The sequence below is a fragment of the Montipora capricornis genome, chromosome 11 (genome assembly GCF_036669925.1).
Source record: "Montipora capricornis isolate CH-2021 chromosome 11, ASM3666992v2, whole genome shotgun sequence".
NCBI lineage: Eukaryota > Metazoa > Cnidaria > Anthozoa > Scleractinia > Acroporidae > Montipora > Montipora capricornis.
In genome coordinates, this window is record NC_090893.1 from 2,082,946 (window position 1) to 2,097,529 (window position 14,584).

Sequence of the window (14,584 nt, forward strand, 5' to 3'; positions counted from 1 at the left end):
GTAGAAAGCTTCCGTCTGTGATTTGAACGCACTAAGTTTGATAAATGCTACTTATGCGTTAGTGGTCCCCTCTAAATCCCTCCAAAGCTCAAATATTACCCCTGATCGGTATTCGGTATCGAAATAATAAAATGACTATTCCGTGATAAAATGCAGAATTATTAATTACGGTACTACTTCTCACATTCATTCAATTAACATTGGAAAATATCCAAGCAGACCTGCCACGAAATGAGAAAAAGTACGCACTGATGTGCGTGCAGAGGCTGGAGCACCGGTTCTGACTGTAGTTGCTCTGCTTTCAAATGACCAGCCAATTAACGTGAATGGTTGTCAGTGGAGCGTCGTCCTTTGTATACTAGCTGGTTGCATTTTAGATCTTCTAGCTTGGTTCCTTGACGCTGTCGTGTACACTTGAATTGTTACTCCATATTGCTATATTGACAAGGTCTCACAGGCTTCACAATTTCACACTCAATCTGACATCGAACTTTGAGGTGGCTTGGTTTGTACCCACAATCCTCAATTAGGCAGGCGGAAAATACACTTAATTTCCGACTAAGCTCTGTTTTCACGAGCGAGCTTTAGTCTAAGACCGCGCTGACAATGCGCACAGTTCTATGGCGACCGACAAGCAATCCATGCGATGCGAAATTAAAGCCATGTGCCTTGAAGTACTTTGCTCGTCATGATGGAGCAAGGCTTTGCATTTGCAGTCTTTTTCTTTCTGACAGTGCGTTTCATTATACTGTGCATTCTACGCTGTCCGGATTGTCAATAGGAGGAAGAAAGTCTTTGTTAACACACCCTTGGCCGTCGCATTCAATCAATACACTCCTCCCCGTCTTTTCATCATTCGTTCTGCCACTTTCCGAGATATTAAATCTCACCTGCAAAAAACACGGATTGAAGCTAACAATAGTGACAACCAAATCGTATCGTAATGAAGCGAGATCATCTGGGTGAACCTCTGGTCCAGATAGGGGCAGTTGTAAGGAAAGCCGGCGCTTTTTATTTCTGAGGGATGGGGAGGGGGGGGGGGAGTAGTCAACTTGTGGTTAACAGCTTTTTTGCTCTGGAGGGGGGATTCTGGAGCACCCTAGGGTCTTGACCTTTCTTCAAAGTATCGTTGCAACGCTTCCTGGTTAGGCATTTACAGTGTGTGACAAACGTCTTATCACTGTTCAGCACGTTCTCACCAATGCGCGCTCCCCGTTGAGCGTTGCCTAGCCAACAACGATTGACGTCATAACCTCCCAGTAAACTTTGCGACGATGAAAAATGGTGGCGACCGGGAAATTTGAAATGCTTCGAAAGGAGAACGTTTAAAATGGACACAGCGTTCGAGAATGCCATCAAATCACCAAGATTAAGCCTCTAAACCGGTTTTACTTGAAGGTAAACAATCGTTTAAATTAAGCCATAATTGTTTTCCACTCAGCCAAACCTAGCATGACAAGCACTCAAACTAGAAAGCAGACGCTGACAGCTGTTTCGGGCTTGTTGGCCATTTGTTGCAATTGTTTGTGACGTGGCCTTTGCGCAATCCGATCTTATAGCTCTTTCTAGAATGACTACTGACGCATATGAGATATTAAAGTGAAGTGTAACTGAGGATCATTGTGTTTTAGCTACGGCGCACATACGAGGGCTAACAAACAGCTGCCGAAACAGCTGTTTGCGTCTGCTATCTAGTTTCGGCGCTGATCATGCTAGGTTTGACCGACCGTAGTTCCATTTTGAAGAGAATGCCTTCGTGAACGTTGTTTGACAGATCGGATCTGTCCGTACAGTGGTGTCTTGATGCTTATCACTGTTTGTATGCATAGATCGTTACACGGCATTGCAGTCTTTGGTGATAAATGTTTATTATTTTCTGTAACAAAAGGCATTCAAAACAAAAGGTGTAAAATCAGTCCTTCACTCCCTAAAGCACGGTATATCAGTATTACTCATATGTAACTTTCAAGGGACTGAAAATACTCGGCGAACAAATGCATATAAACACGTAAGGTGATACCTCTGTAAAGGTTTCAATTGCTTCGATAACAGTCCTTGATCGTTTGTTGAGTGGCGAGACTCTAAGAGATGACTTTCCACTTGCCAGTGACATAAACAGAATGGCCTGAGGATCACAGCAATATTCACAAACAACAGAGTTACTAAATAAGATTGCCCTCTTCATAGCACCATTAGTAAGAAAATATGGTAAGCCATCTGTGCGAGAAATTCTGGTTTTGGTCACCGTACGTTCCCCCTCCCCTTCCCCAACCCTTCCAGGTGTGCCAATGTGAAACTCTGGCGCAACCCACGTTTTTTGGCGGGAACATCTTTGATACTGGTCATTTTGACATCCACGTTATGTTAATTGACACCAGTCAAAACAAGCTACCCGCTGACCAGTATCACATGACCATATCGCGGACTTAATTTGACCGCTGACCAGGTACTGGGTTTCGATTGGATCGCAGGCTCAAGTCATGTTAACTTATTGTAAGAATAAATAACACGGGAGCTCCGCTTCACTTTTATATCTGTAGTTTATCTAGTCTTCTCAAGTGCTAGATGCTAATAATTATTGCAGAGACCAAAAACTAAAATCAATTTAACGATGAAATGATATATGAAATGGATCATATATGAACTGCGGACATGAAATCAAATGAAGCTATGATGCTCGCAGTTATGAACGCAATTTTCGCAATTGCGTAAAGAAGCCTGAAAAATTCAGGACTTCAACGGGATTTGAACCCGTGACCTCGCGATACCGGTGCGACGCTCAAACCAAATGGGTATTGCGAGGTCACGGGTTCAAACCCCGTTGAAGTCCTGAATTTTTCAGGCTTCTTTACGCAATTGCAAAAATTGCGTTCATGACTGCGAGGATCATAGCTTCATTTGATTTCATATCCGCAGTTCATATATGATCCATTTCATGTATCATTTCATCGTTGATTCATTCCTCACGGGAACATTGGAACCCACAAATGACCAGCTCCCAACGTCAGTGGCTTCAAAGCTCAGTCGGTTAGAGCGTCGCACCGGTATCGCGAGGTCACGGGTTCAAACCCCGTTGAAGTCCTGAATTTTTCAGGCTTCTTTACGCAATTGCGAAAATTGCGTTCATAACTGCGAGGATCATAGCTTCATTTGATAAAATCAATTTGGAGAAACTCAAATTGAAATGTTTGATCTAGACTGACCTGATCCTGTAACATGTTGTCCACACATGTTCCACTCCTTATATTGAACAGGAGGATTCTTACAGCTTCATCAACCACTTGTTTAGGGGTCATTCCTAAGTATCACCAAAGACAATGGCAATTTTGTTGTTACTTGACATAGCCTGCATAGCTGGTGGGATATTTTATCATAGGATTATTCAAACACTAATGAGTACGATGGCTTGGCCATGAGTGGGCTGCAACTGGCATGAGGAGTAGCTTGTCACTCGCGGCTTTGCCGCTTTCAAGCCACTCGCTCACGTGCGTGTTTAAATAATCCTGTGATAACATATCTACACAGGCTATATTTCACATAGTTCTTTCTATTGCATAAAATGTAAGCAAAAAGAAAAGTTTTCATGATTGTCATCTTAACAACACATTGCATCACGAGGTCATGACATTATCACAGATCATGGGTTTTCAGCAGAATGAACTTTGATTAAACAATTTAACTCAATGAGGCAGTCGCTGACCAGTCACTCTAATGCATGTTTAAATAATCATGTGATAACATATCTACCCAGGATATATTTCACATTGTTCTTTCTATTGTATAAAATGTACATGTAAGCAAAAAGAAGAGTTTTCATGATTGTCATCTTAACATTACATTGCATCATGAGGTCATGACATTTTCACAGATTATGGGTTTTCAGCAGAATGAACTTAGATTAAACAATTTGAACAATAATTTATTTAACACTCACTTGTCTCTTGAAAATAACTATCAAAGCTTACATCGTATCTCAAGTAAATCTGTAGGAAACAAAAGGCTTTCTCATATACACTGTACCTTTTTTCCATAAAGCGGTGCCTGACAATACAAGCCCAGATGACATTTCAGCAAGTAACCTAATTGAGACAAAATTCGTGATGTTGTCCTTAATTTTGTAGGGATTTACACCACATAATACAGCTGAATGTTAACAAAACAAGGTAAACTATTTCTAAGTCACTCACATTACTCCTTGGCCAATTCCTTCACATCGACTGTTTCTATCTCGGCGACTAGAAATGTTGACTGAGATGTCTGGTAGCTTGATCTTTAGCAAGCGATGCACTTCCTTGGACATGACTTGAGCAACCTAAAGAGAAACTTCTCAACTCAACACCAGCTATCAAGACCACATGATAATTAGGCAATTGCAGTGGGAGGCAGGACATTGAAGTGGTAGTTAGTGGCACAAATATTCATATTTGGGGTTCAATTCCTCTCTGAATTCTGGCTCATAGGACTTGTCTAACTGGCAGTTGAATTCCCGGACGTTTAATACATCTGACATGGGGGGGGGGGGGGGGGGGGGGAAAAATTGTTATTCACAGGGGCTTGATAATACAATTTCAAATGGAAGTTGGCTGATTTGCGTGGAATACTGTAGTAGCAACAGATTTTTTTCTTAGGTACTTTGGTTTTAGGAAAAAAGACGACCAGGAAGGAAAGTAGACAAAAGTTTAAAATGACTTATAATTACAAGCCAAAAGATTTTAAAAAGTAAGAAATCGAATGTTTTCAGCACTAAGCCATCTTCAAGGTAATTTGACCGTCCACTAATTGTACACATGTTCATGTATTTGTATCAAGTTTTGCCATGTATCAATGAATTTGGCTGTTAAAAGAAGGTTTCCATTGTTGGATCATTAGGCCTTCAAAGATTCTATGCTTGTGAAAAGATTGCGCTGTCCAGAGTACACGCCAGGTAAAGGAATGCGAAGGACTTTTACGTAAGTGACGGGTACATTCAGAGTCAATACATACATTGGAATGTTTTTCAATTCACACCTGTACATTTCTCATGGTCTCACCAATGTAACTGACTCACCACAAGAACAGTCTCCTTTGTAGACCACATGTGATTGATGAATGTTTTCGTCTTTGAGATTAAGACTAATTTGATCTGTTTAGTTTGTAAAAGGATAATGAAAACGCAATTGAAGCCTGGGAATTTGTTTAATTGGAAATGAAAGTTTTACAAAGTTTTTCTTTTCTGCTGCAGTAAGGTAGCTTGGCGTAACATTTCACTCTAACAGATCACTCTCAGGAGGGAAAGGGTTGAAGTGGACATGGTTTTTGAGTGGACTTGGATGTTGTTAACCCATTCATCCCTGAAGAGGCCCCCGTGGCCAAATAAAATCACCTGGCGTTAGACAGAGTAAAATCTATATTACGTGTAGTCTCACTGTCAGGATTGAAGGGTTAAGGAATCCCCTGGATTTTCTCAATGTACCTGTGGGGGATGATCACTATTTGACCGAATAAATGGACGGTTTTGAATAATAACTTGTTTGTCAATGGTGCTTCAGGATAGTAGCCTATTGACATAGAATCCTTGAAATGTATGCATCAACAGACTCACTCTTATTGGTTTATCTCCACCAACAAATGCCCACCCTGTCACTTTTATCACAGTTCCACTCTCTGTCAAATTAATAGGAGACAGATTGTAAACAGGGAGACTTTCAATACAGACTTTGCCTTCCCAAAAAGGATAATAACTCCTGTAAAAAAAAAAAAGAAGAAGAACAATAAGAAATAAGATGAATAGATACCTTTCAGTTGCAAATTTATTTCAATATACTAATTAATAATTCATTAAGACAGCCAACATAAAAGTGTAAATACCTTTTTCGGATGTCATAATGGAATTCAAATCCAAATTTCTGTATGAATGGCTGGATTACCTAACGATTTTGTATCGTAAACTATTAATGAAAAGCTAAAAGACAGAATTCAGTGTTACAGTCATGAATACACATAACTCAGTTGTTCCAGTGGTGCAGGCATTCAACTTTCACCGATTTCGTCCAGGTTTAATTCTTGCGCTTGGCATTATGTAGAGTGTGTTCGTTGACTTGTTTTGTTTATCTGCAAAATGTGCTCCATGATGTTCTTCTCCAATTACTTTTAATGTAATTCACCTTTTTCCAAGATCAATAATTTGATTTGCAATAATTTCTTTGCTGTAGGTAGTTACTGTTACATGTACAGTAAGTAACCCCAATATTCTTAGTGTTCCAGAAGAAAGTTTGTTGTAAGTTATTACAAGAAGTTTGAAATTAATTTTACAGTGCACTCCTGTGGTAATAACAGACAGAGCGGTTGTTTATGTGAACTTACAGTCTGGATGTAATCCGAGTGCATTTCCTTGTAACGGTGTGTCATGCCCTTTAAGAAGATTCTGTTGCAATGTGTATGTTCAGGAATGGGGGCAAAAGGCAAACAAGGCAGAACTGCAGCCACTAAAAGACTCAACTGGCTGAACAGGAAAACAAACAAAATTATCCATGAGAATCCATGAATACATGTAATATTAAATTGAAACATTTCCATGACAAAATAAGCAAGTTTAAAGTGATTTAGTTCAACTACATGTATATCCCGACTGACCAATTTGATGAACCATATTCTTCCATATAATTGGCTCACTCGCTGTCGTAAGTTGTGGCTCCTTGTTTTTCAGTTCAGTTCATGGCCCAAGTGTATAAACTGAACTAAAAAAAAAATAAACACAGCCCATACCTTACAGTATTGGACCCTCGAACTAATGTTAGTAAGATGTACAAGTGTATTAACATGTACGTCAAACAACTGATATGGATAAAAAACAAACCAGTTATCAAAATAATAGATGATGATTTGAAGGAAAAAAAATCAACCAGGAACAGCAAAGTAAGCCCCAACATCTACATACAGTTGTATGTATGTCTAAAATAAAATTCGATTTTCATCTTTCTTTGATATTTGTTCCTAACCAAACCTGATCCTTAATATATTATTGTTTAGATAACTCCATTGTGCACTTTGCAACATACCCTAGTCTTCCAGCTTCTGCAGAGAAATTCCCGCCAAGTGGTTCTCCAGGGATATATGTAACTGCAGACAGTCCCACATTTGCAGCCAGGGTTCCATTGCAGATTTTACGCAACAGCTGTAGCACTCTCATGTCGTGTGATTGGATACCGCCATTAGAGATGGACACATTCATCAGTCTTACTGGGGTGCTCAACACTGTGCTAAGAGTTGCAATGGTACTCAGGAATACTCCACTCTGTAAAGCCAAATTGATATAAGATGATTACATCACATTGTACTTTCAGATTTCCCCTGCAAGTCATCAGCTTACTGCATGAAATGTGCGGGTCTGCCTAATGTGCGAGCCAGCGAGTCACAATGTGAGCCATGCGAGTCATGCGAGCCAGGGTGCGAGCCATGCGAGTCATGCGAGCCAGGGTGTGAGCCATGCGAGTCACCGTTTTAACGTGAAAAATAATCAAATAATGGAACTGCAGCGAATACCGTCCAAATAATCATATTCAGCGACATTGTACAGCTATTTGTACAGCAGAAAACCTGTTGGCCGTAAAGGTCGCAGCGCGCACGCAAAGCTGTCACGCTCTCCCTCTTTCATCGATACATTTATTTAAATCTCTTGTTAGATGTTTTGGTGTGTAGTATCGCTTTATATTTTTACTTGTTTGTATTTTTGGACTTACCCCACGGGCTCGTGAAAATACGTGACTCGCATTCATTTTTCATGGCATGGCTCGCACCCTGGCTCGCATGGCTCACACCCTGGCTCGCATAGCTCGCACCATGGCTCGCATGGCTCGCACCCTGGCTCGCATGACTCGCACCCTGGCTCGCATGACTCGCATGGCTCGCATTGTGACTCGCATGGCTCGCTGGCTCGCACATTAGTATAACTCGAAATGTGCTGGTAATTGAACATGTTTATCACCTCTTGAATCCCTGACATGTCAATCTCCAGCATTTCATCTGTAAGTCTCAACACTTTTTCACTCGTTTCTTTCTTTTTTGTGCTCCTCAAAGTGAAGTAAGCACCAATTTCTTTGTCATAATCTCTCCTTGAATTCAAGTCACCTAACACGCTGTAAGCTTCTGTCAGTTCTAGGGTAAACAAAATGCCATATTTTAAAAGAAGCAAAAAGGAGATCACTTCCATCAATATTAATCATTATCATCAACTTAGGAAGACATTAATATTTTTAGGAGACTTTTCCCGGGCTACTAAAGTTTTCTGTTCACACTGCCACGTAACTAAAAAGCTTTAGCATATAGATTCTCAGCTAAAGTAACCATCTCTTGCATAAAAATAAATATACTGTCCTGTGTGATCTCTCCAGCATCAATTTGCAGATGAGTCTACGAAGCTTGAATTTTAATACACAGACAGCATCTTGAAGAATGTCGGGAGCAAGAGCAGGTCTCCTTTCTACCCATGTCAAAATATTTACACAAAGAGGCTCCTTACAGGGAATACCCAGCACTGGTTAGAGTCAGCCAGCATTAAGTTGCTCTTTATTGCCAAAATCTTGAGTACGACATAACTACATGAAAATAACTCTAAGAATAGCTGTCCCCCCTCACCACTGTAAAAAAAATGGTAATTTAACGAACAAACCTTTAAACACCTTTTCAGCTTCTTGAGTCTTATTTACGTCTGGATGATACTTCAGCGACAATTCATAATAAGCAGCTTTTATTTCAGCTTGTGTGGCAGAATACGGAATATCCAAAACATCATACAAAGACCCTCTTTTAGAAACAATTCGACCGTGAACCGATCTCGAAAAAATGGCGTTGCATGGATGAAAACAAGTTTCCATGAAACGGGTACAGGCCACTATCTTAATTTTGTTGAAAATAATCATCCTTAATTTGGTTGAATAACGACGATTCAATCTTACAGTAACACACCATTAAAATAGCGAATAATTACAAACGTTGAGGAGTTAAACTTAACGACTGCCGCCTAAAAGACGGCACAAGCATTCAAAGGGAATCACATGTTCAGCAAACCAGTAAAGGTTCCACCATTTTGGGAAAATACACCTAAAGAGCTGTCAACATTATTGGTACCGAGTCCACTGCTCGGACAGCTTAGTTTTGAACAAAAATGCAGTCTTTTTTTGCGGTGATATGACCACCTACTACCATTTTAGCAGGTTTTTATAAGTTCAATTTACTTGACACTTCATTTAACGCTTAAATTAATGACCGAAATTACTTCTTTGTTTCGTTGCTAAATCTTTTGACGATCTGCGAGGGATTTTCCCGCCAGATGGCTCCCAGCTCATTCCCGCCAAAAAGTGGTAGCCGCGACGAAGGTTGTAATGTTTTCTAAAAGAAGCCAACCTGGTCCCCAGGGCGCTTTTCCCTGGCTTTGGATGGGACGTCCCACCCGAAGCCAGGGAAAAGCGCCCTAGGGACGAGGTTGAAAAGAAGCGAATGACTAGCGATTTTTCTTGTTGCTGGAGGCATTGCATAGTCCCTCCAACATTGGAGAGACTATATGCTAGAGGTAAAGAGCTTCAAAATATCGGGCTATATTCATTTCCGGTACGTATCCTTAAATGCCGCGGCCTGTAAGGTTATATCCAATCCGCTAGCAAAAAAACATGAATTTATCGATTGAAACCGGCTTGTTTCCCAGCAAACTGAAGCACGCGAAGCACGCTAAGATAATTCCTATTTATAAAAGCGGTGACGAACTTGCACGCGGAAACTATAGGCCAATTTCACTACTCTCGAATAAAATTATGTATATTATTAAAAACTGCAGGAACATTGGATAATGCAATTCGAGAGTTTTGATTGGCTAAGCCACCATGGGTTATGAGCCATTATACAATGATCTACAAACACGGCAAGCATATGCTTATTCTTTTGGGCCTTTTTATTTTTATTGTAGTCTAGTTTTCTATATTTTGGGGGCGTTTTTAATAATAAACAATTATTCCACTCGCGCTTGTTGGATATGAGATGATTATAGCCAACTCGGCGCTACGCGCCTCGTTGGCTATCTATCATCTCATATCCAACGCGCGCTCATGGAATAATTGTTAAATAGAGCGAAAGCGTTTGTTACGAAGCGTGATATATTATGCTCATCGCAATATGGATTTCGCAAAAGTTACTCTACTAAACATGCACTTTTAGATATTGTTACAAAATACAAACAAACATGGTCGCGAAAACTTTTTCATGCAGTATATTCATTGACTTAAAAAAGGTTTTCGATAATGTTGACCATGAAAAATTGCTTCATAAACCATTATGGGATACAAGGCATTATCAATAACCGGTTTCGTTCGAATCTTTCCGGACGATGTCAGACAACACAGGCAGGTGGAAAGATTTCAAAAAAAGAAAAGGTAGTCTGCAGCGTACCCCAAGGCTCGATTCTAGGGCAATTACTATTCCTATTATATATCAATGATATCCAAACAAAAAAAATTGAAAACATTCAGAAGTATCGTAAACAAAGAACTGGACAATGTTAGCAAATGAAGCAAATTAACTCTCAGCGAAAGACTAAAATCGATATTCCTCTTAAAGTATTTGACAATGAGAACAAAATGAGGAAGCAACTTGAACGTATAAGTCATTTGTCAAGTATCTTGGTGTAATGATTGACAATGATGTTACCTGGACATTTCAGGTAGACTACATTGCGCTCATAATAAGTAAAACTATCGGCATTATTCCACGACTCAGAAACTTTGTACCAACTTCTATTCTTTTAAGTATTTATCGCTCTGTAATACACCCATACATTCCTTACGGACTACTGGCCTGGAGCCAGACCTCGAAGGCTAATCTTAACAAAATTTTTATCCTCTAGAAGCGAGCCCTGCGTTTAATTTACTTTGCAAGTAAAAAGATAGCATGCTATACCTTTATTCAAAAATTTGGTTTATCAACGGAGTTGATAATGTAAATTTACCACCGTACAGAGATTCTAAAAGCTGACGATTCGCTCTGACGAAGGGCTAACGCTCGAAACGTCAGCTTTTAGAATCTCTGTACGGTGGTAAATTTACATTATCAACTCCGTTGATAAACCAAATTTTTGTATACTACTTCCCCACCGACGCAGCATCACAGTTTCTTTAGAAACTACCCCTCCATTCATCTATACCTTTATTCATGCGTGCTAACATTCTTCTGTGGACCCGCTCTATTACAAAGCTACCAGTATATCAGCTATAATGCATGATATCCCGGCATTGCGAAACTACACCTACAAACTTGATAGAGCATTTTACTGATTGATTCTATACGGCTATAACACTCGATTAGCGGAAGACGGCAATTCTTATGAGAAATTTTCAAGGTTTATACGCCAACAGAGTCTATCCTTCTCGCGGATTGGATGTAAAATAGGGAATAAAATTCGTCAATACTTACGAAAAAAGAGGAGATTTTCCTTTACAAAAATTCTGAAACAAATATTTCTGCAGTTTTTAGAGGATGAGCATTCTTATGTAGATCTTAATACCCTTATACAAAAATTACCTCTTCTAGTTGAGTAGAAATATTCTAAATTTTTAAAGCCTGATTTATAAACTTGGTCATCATAACAGTAACTGAGTATGTTGAGACTTATTTTCCGTTATTCTCTTAAATTGTCTATATAAATTAATTCATCTTTTGGTTTTGGTTATTTATTTTATTTATTTTTGGCTTTTAATCAATTAATTAATTAGTTTAGCAATTTACTATTTAAGACTTCTTTGTACATATTCAGATAAAACACTACCCGCCTAGATTAGCATTTGCTATTTGCGGGATAGTGTAGCCTTCACCATTGTAATAGTAAAACAAGAAGTTTAATAATAAAATTGAACTTGAACTTGAACTTAGCATTCCACACAACTTTAATTGTTAAGAACGATGTTCAGCTTAAATTGCAAGAAAATAAGAACGTTCAGCCTAAGCCCCAAAATTAGACGTTCTTATAAAAAACAGGTTGAATCGTCTATTATCAAAAGCAAGCGTTTTGCAATTACAGTCAATACAAAGCACACTTATCAAATCATAGTGGTGCCGCTGGATTTATTAAAGTCCCTTTATAGATCTTGCTCTCTTCACTGAAACCTGGCTTAAGACCTTGATTTCTGACAATTCTGTCAAAGTATCAGTTGTACAGAAGGGACCGACAAAACCAAGACCATGGCGGCGTATGTTTATATGCCAAGAACTCAATCCAGCTTGAGGTACTGCAATACCTCCAGAGTAACGATCATGAAGGTCTATGGGCCATCTTGAGGCCTACCCGCTGGCCTCATGAGTTTTCCTACTTAATTGTTGCAGTCCGGCGTTTATCACCCGGACCAGCATCCCGACACCAGCAATGCAGCGTTGCCCGAGTACCTAAAATCATCACTAGACCATATTGAAGCAAACTTTCCGAACAGTGCTATTTATATCGCTGGCGATTTCAACAAATTTGACTTCAGAGCATCATCTATATGTTACCAGCTCGAACCCATAATCAAGATCCCAACACGGGGCAAAGGCACCCTCGACCAGATATACACAAAGGATTACTACAAGCCAAGGCACCAGTCAGTGGACCAGCTTTTGGCCTTTCAGATCATCTATGTATCACGGTCCTGCCCAACATTCGTCAGCAATCCCAAGCTCGGAGTAAGACCACTGATAAAAACAAGCGATAAAAGGCCTAGCGCGTTGCAAGTCTTGGTCGATACCTTTTGGAGATCCCATGGGATAGCGTGCTGACGATAAGTTGGCTGCCATCACAAAAGGTCATCAATTATGGTCTTGATACAATTATGCCTGAACGTTCTGTCGGAGTTCATCGATCAGACAGGCCCTGGCTAAATCCTGACCTTAAACAGCTTAATCGTAAGACACAGAGAGTTTTTTCATACGGGGACACGCGCCTATTCAAGTTGCTTAGGAACAAAGTGAACCGTAAAAGGAAAAGGTGTCGAGAGATATACTATGAAAACAAGGTGCGGGACTTGAAGGACACGCGCCCACGTGATTGGTGGCGTGAAGTTAAACTACTTTGCGGCAATGGCAGAAATGCACGGAAAGACCTTTGGTCTATTTTAAGAATTTACACGGACTGCACTAACCGTGTATCAACGAGGCATTTGTCAGTGTAATGTGAGACTACACTCCCTTGTCCTATGACGCCTTTGTGTTATGCGAAGACAACGAGCCTATAATGGTGACAGTGGACTCTGTTGCAACACGGCTAAGCAAGATCAGCGCATCAAGTGCTGGGGGGCCCGACGGTCTTTCAAATTGGATGTTAAATTAGTTCTCAGATATTCTATCCCCAGCACTTACCGAGGTTTTAAATCAGTCATTTTGGGAATCTTAAGTCTGTTAAGTCCCCGCCACTTATTTGGAAACAAGCGAATATCCCACCAGTCCCCAAAGGCACCTCTATCGAAGATTTCAACAAAGATCTGAGGCCCATATCTCTAACTTCCACGTTGTTTAAAGTCACCGAGGGGTTTAGTATTGATAAAGAACTCGAACCTGTGAGGCTCGAGTGCACGGATCCTAACAAGTTTGGATTTATACCTAATTCCTGGACCACGTTCGCACTCATTTCTATGCTGCAGCACTGGCCTGAAGCAACAGATGGAACTGGCTCCCATGTCCGGGCAGCTCTCCTAGACTATAGAAAGGCTTCTGATCTTGTGGACCATAATTTACTGGTCGCCAAACTTTATAGTCTAGGAGTTAAACCCACCGTTGTCAACTGGGTTGCGGGCTTCCTACGAGAGAGATCCCAACGTGGCAAGCTTGGCTCTGATTGTTTCTCAGAGTTCACCCCAGTCCCCGCCGGGATATCACTGGATACCTGCATTGGTCCGTGTCTCTTTTTGGTCATGATAAATGACCTCACCACTACGGATAACTCTCTGTCGGCCATGTGGAAATTTGCTGATGATACAACGGACTCGGAAGTTGTTCCAAAGTTTGGTAGGAGTAACTTACAAGCCACAGTGGACCACGTCCTCAACTGGTCAAAGTATCTTTAAATGATGTATTGTTATAACACATGTAATTCAGCCGTAAAGCTGCGAGTTGTGTTTCTAATAAACGATTTTTGAATCTTATTTGAGGCTTATTTTTTCCCGTTATTTAACTTTTCGTTTAAATATTCATAGTAGTGTCTGCAGTGTAGTACCTCAAAAAATGTTCCGTCAGGTAGTGTATCCACGAGTTTTCGCGTGCGCAAAAAATTTTGGTCGAGCCAGTTGGGCCCTGGTAACTAATAACTTCAAAGAAGTACAGTCAAACCTCTATCAAGCGGTCACCCTCAGGAATGAGCCAACTGACCGCTTCATAGAGGTTGATCGCTTAATAGAGGTTTCCCAAAATGTAGTATAAAATATGGTAAAAATGGAACTGTAAGATGTATACAGTATATTGTACCGGTTCACAACAACAGTAACACAAAATATTAGAAAAGCATCAAGTAATTTAAGGAAGTTCGTGCTTATACAGTACTAACGTTGTTTGAAAGGCAATCGCCTTTGCTGTAAACCACATTAATAAAGTTTTGCAT

The 14,584-nt window shown here is 40.1% G+C and overlaps 1 protein-coding gene across 2 annotated transcripts; it reads right to left on the bottom strand.

Moving 5' to 3' along the window:
* Positions 1-143: 143 nt before the first annotated feature.
* Positions 144-9,080, bottom strand: LOC138024074 (RNA 3'-terminal phosphate cyclase-like). Of its 2 annotated transcripts, none has more exons than XM_068871163.1 (11): positions 8,648-9,080; positions 7,964-8,133; positions 7,038-7,273; positions 6,343-6,481; positions 5,848-5,906; positions 5,582-5,723; positions 4,188-4,312; positions 4,021-4,079; positions 3,204-3,298; positions 2,021-2,125; positions 144-890 (listed from the first exon to the last, which is right to left on the bottom strand). In XM_068871163.1, the coding sequence occupies exons 1-11, from the start codon at positions 8,895-8,897 to the stop codon at positions 744-746; spliced, it is 1,527 nt and encodes a 508-aa protein (XP_068727264.1). In that variant the 5' UTR covers positions 8,898-9,080; the 3' UTR covers positions 144-743. The 2 variants fall into 2 exon arrangements, with proteins under 2 accessions (XP_068727264.1, XP_068727265.1); XM_068871164.1 differs by having other exon boundaries at positions 8,658-9,062.
* Between the last annotated feature and the right edge of the window lie 5,504 nt (positions 9,081-14,584).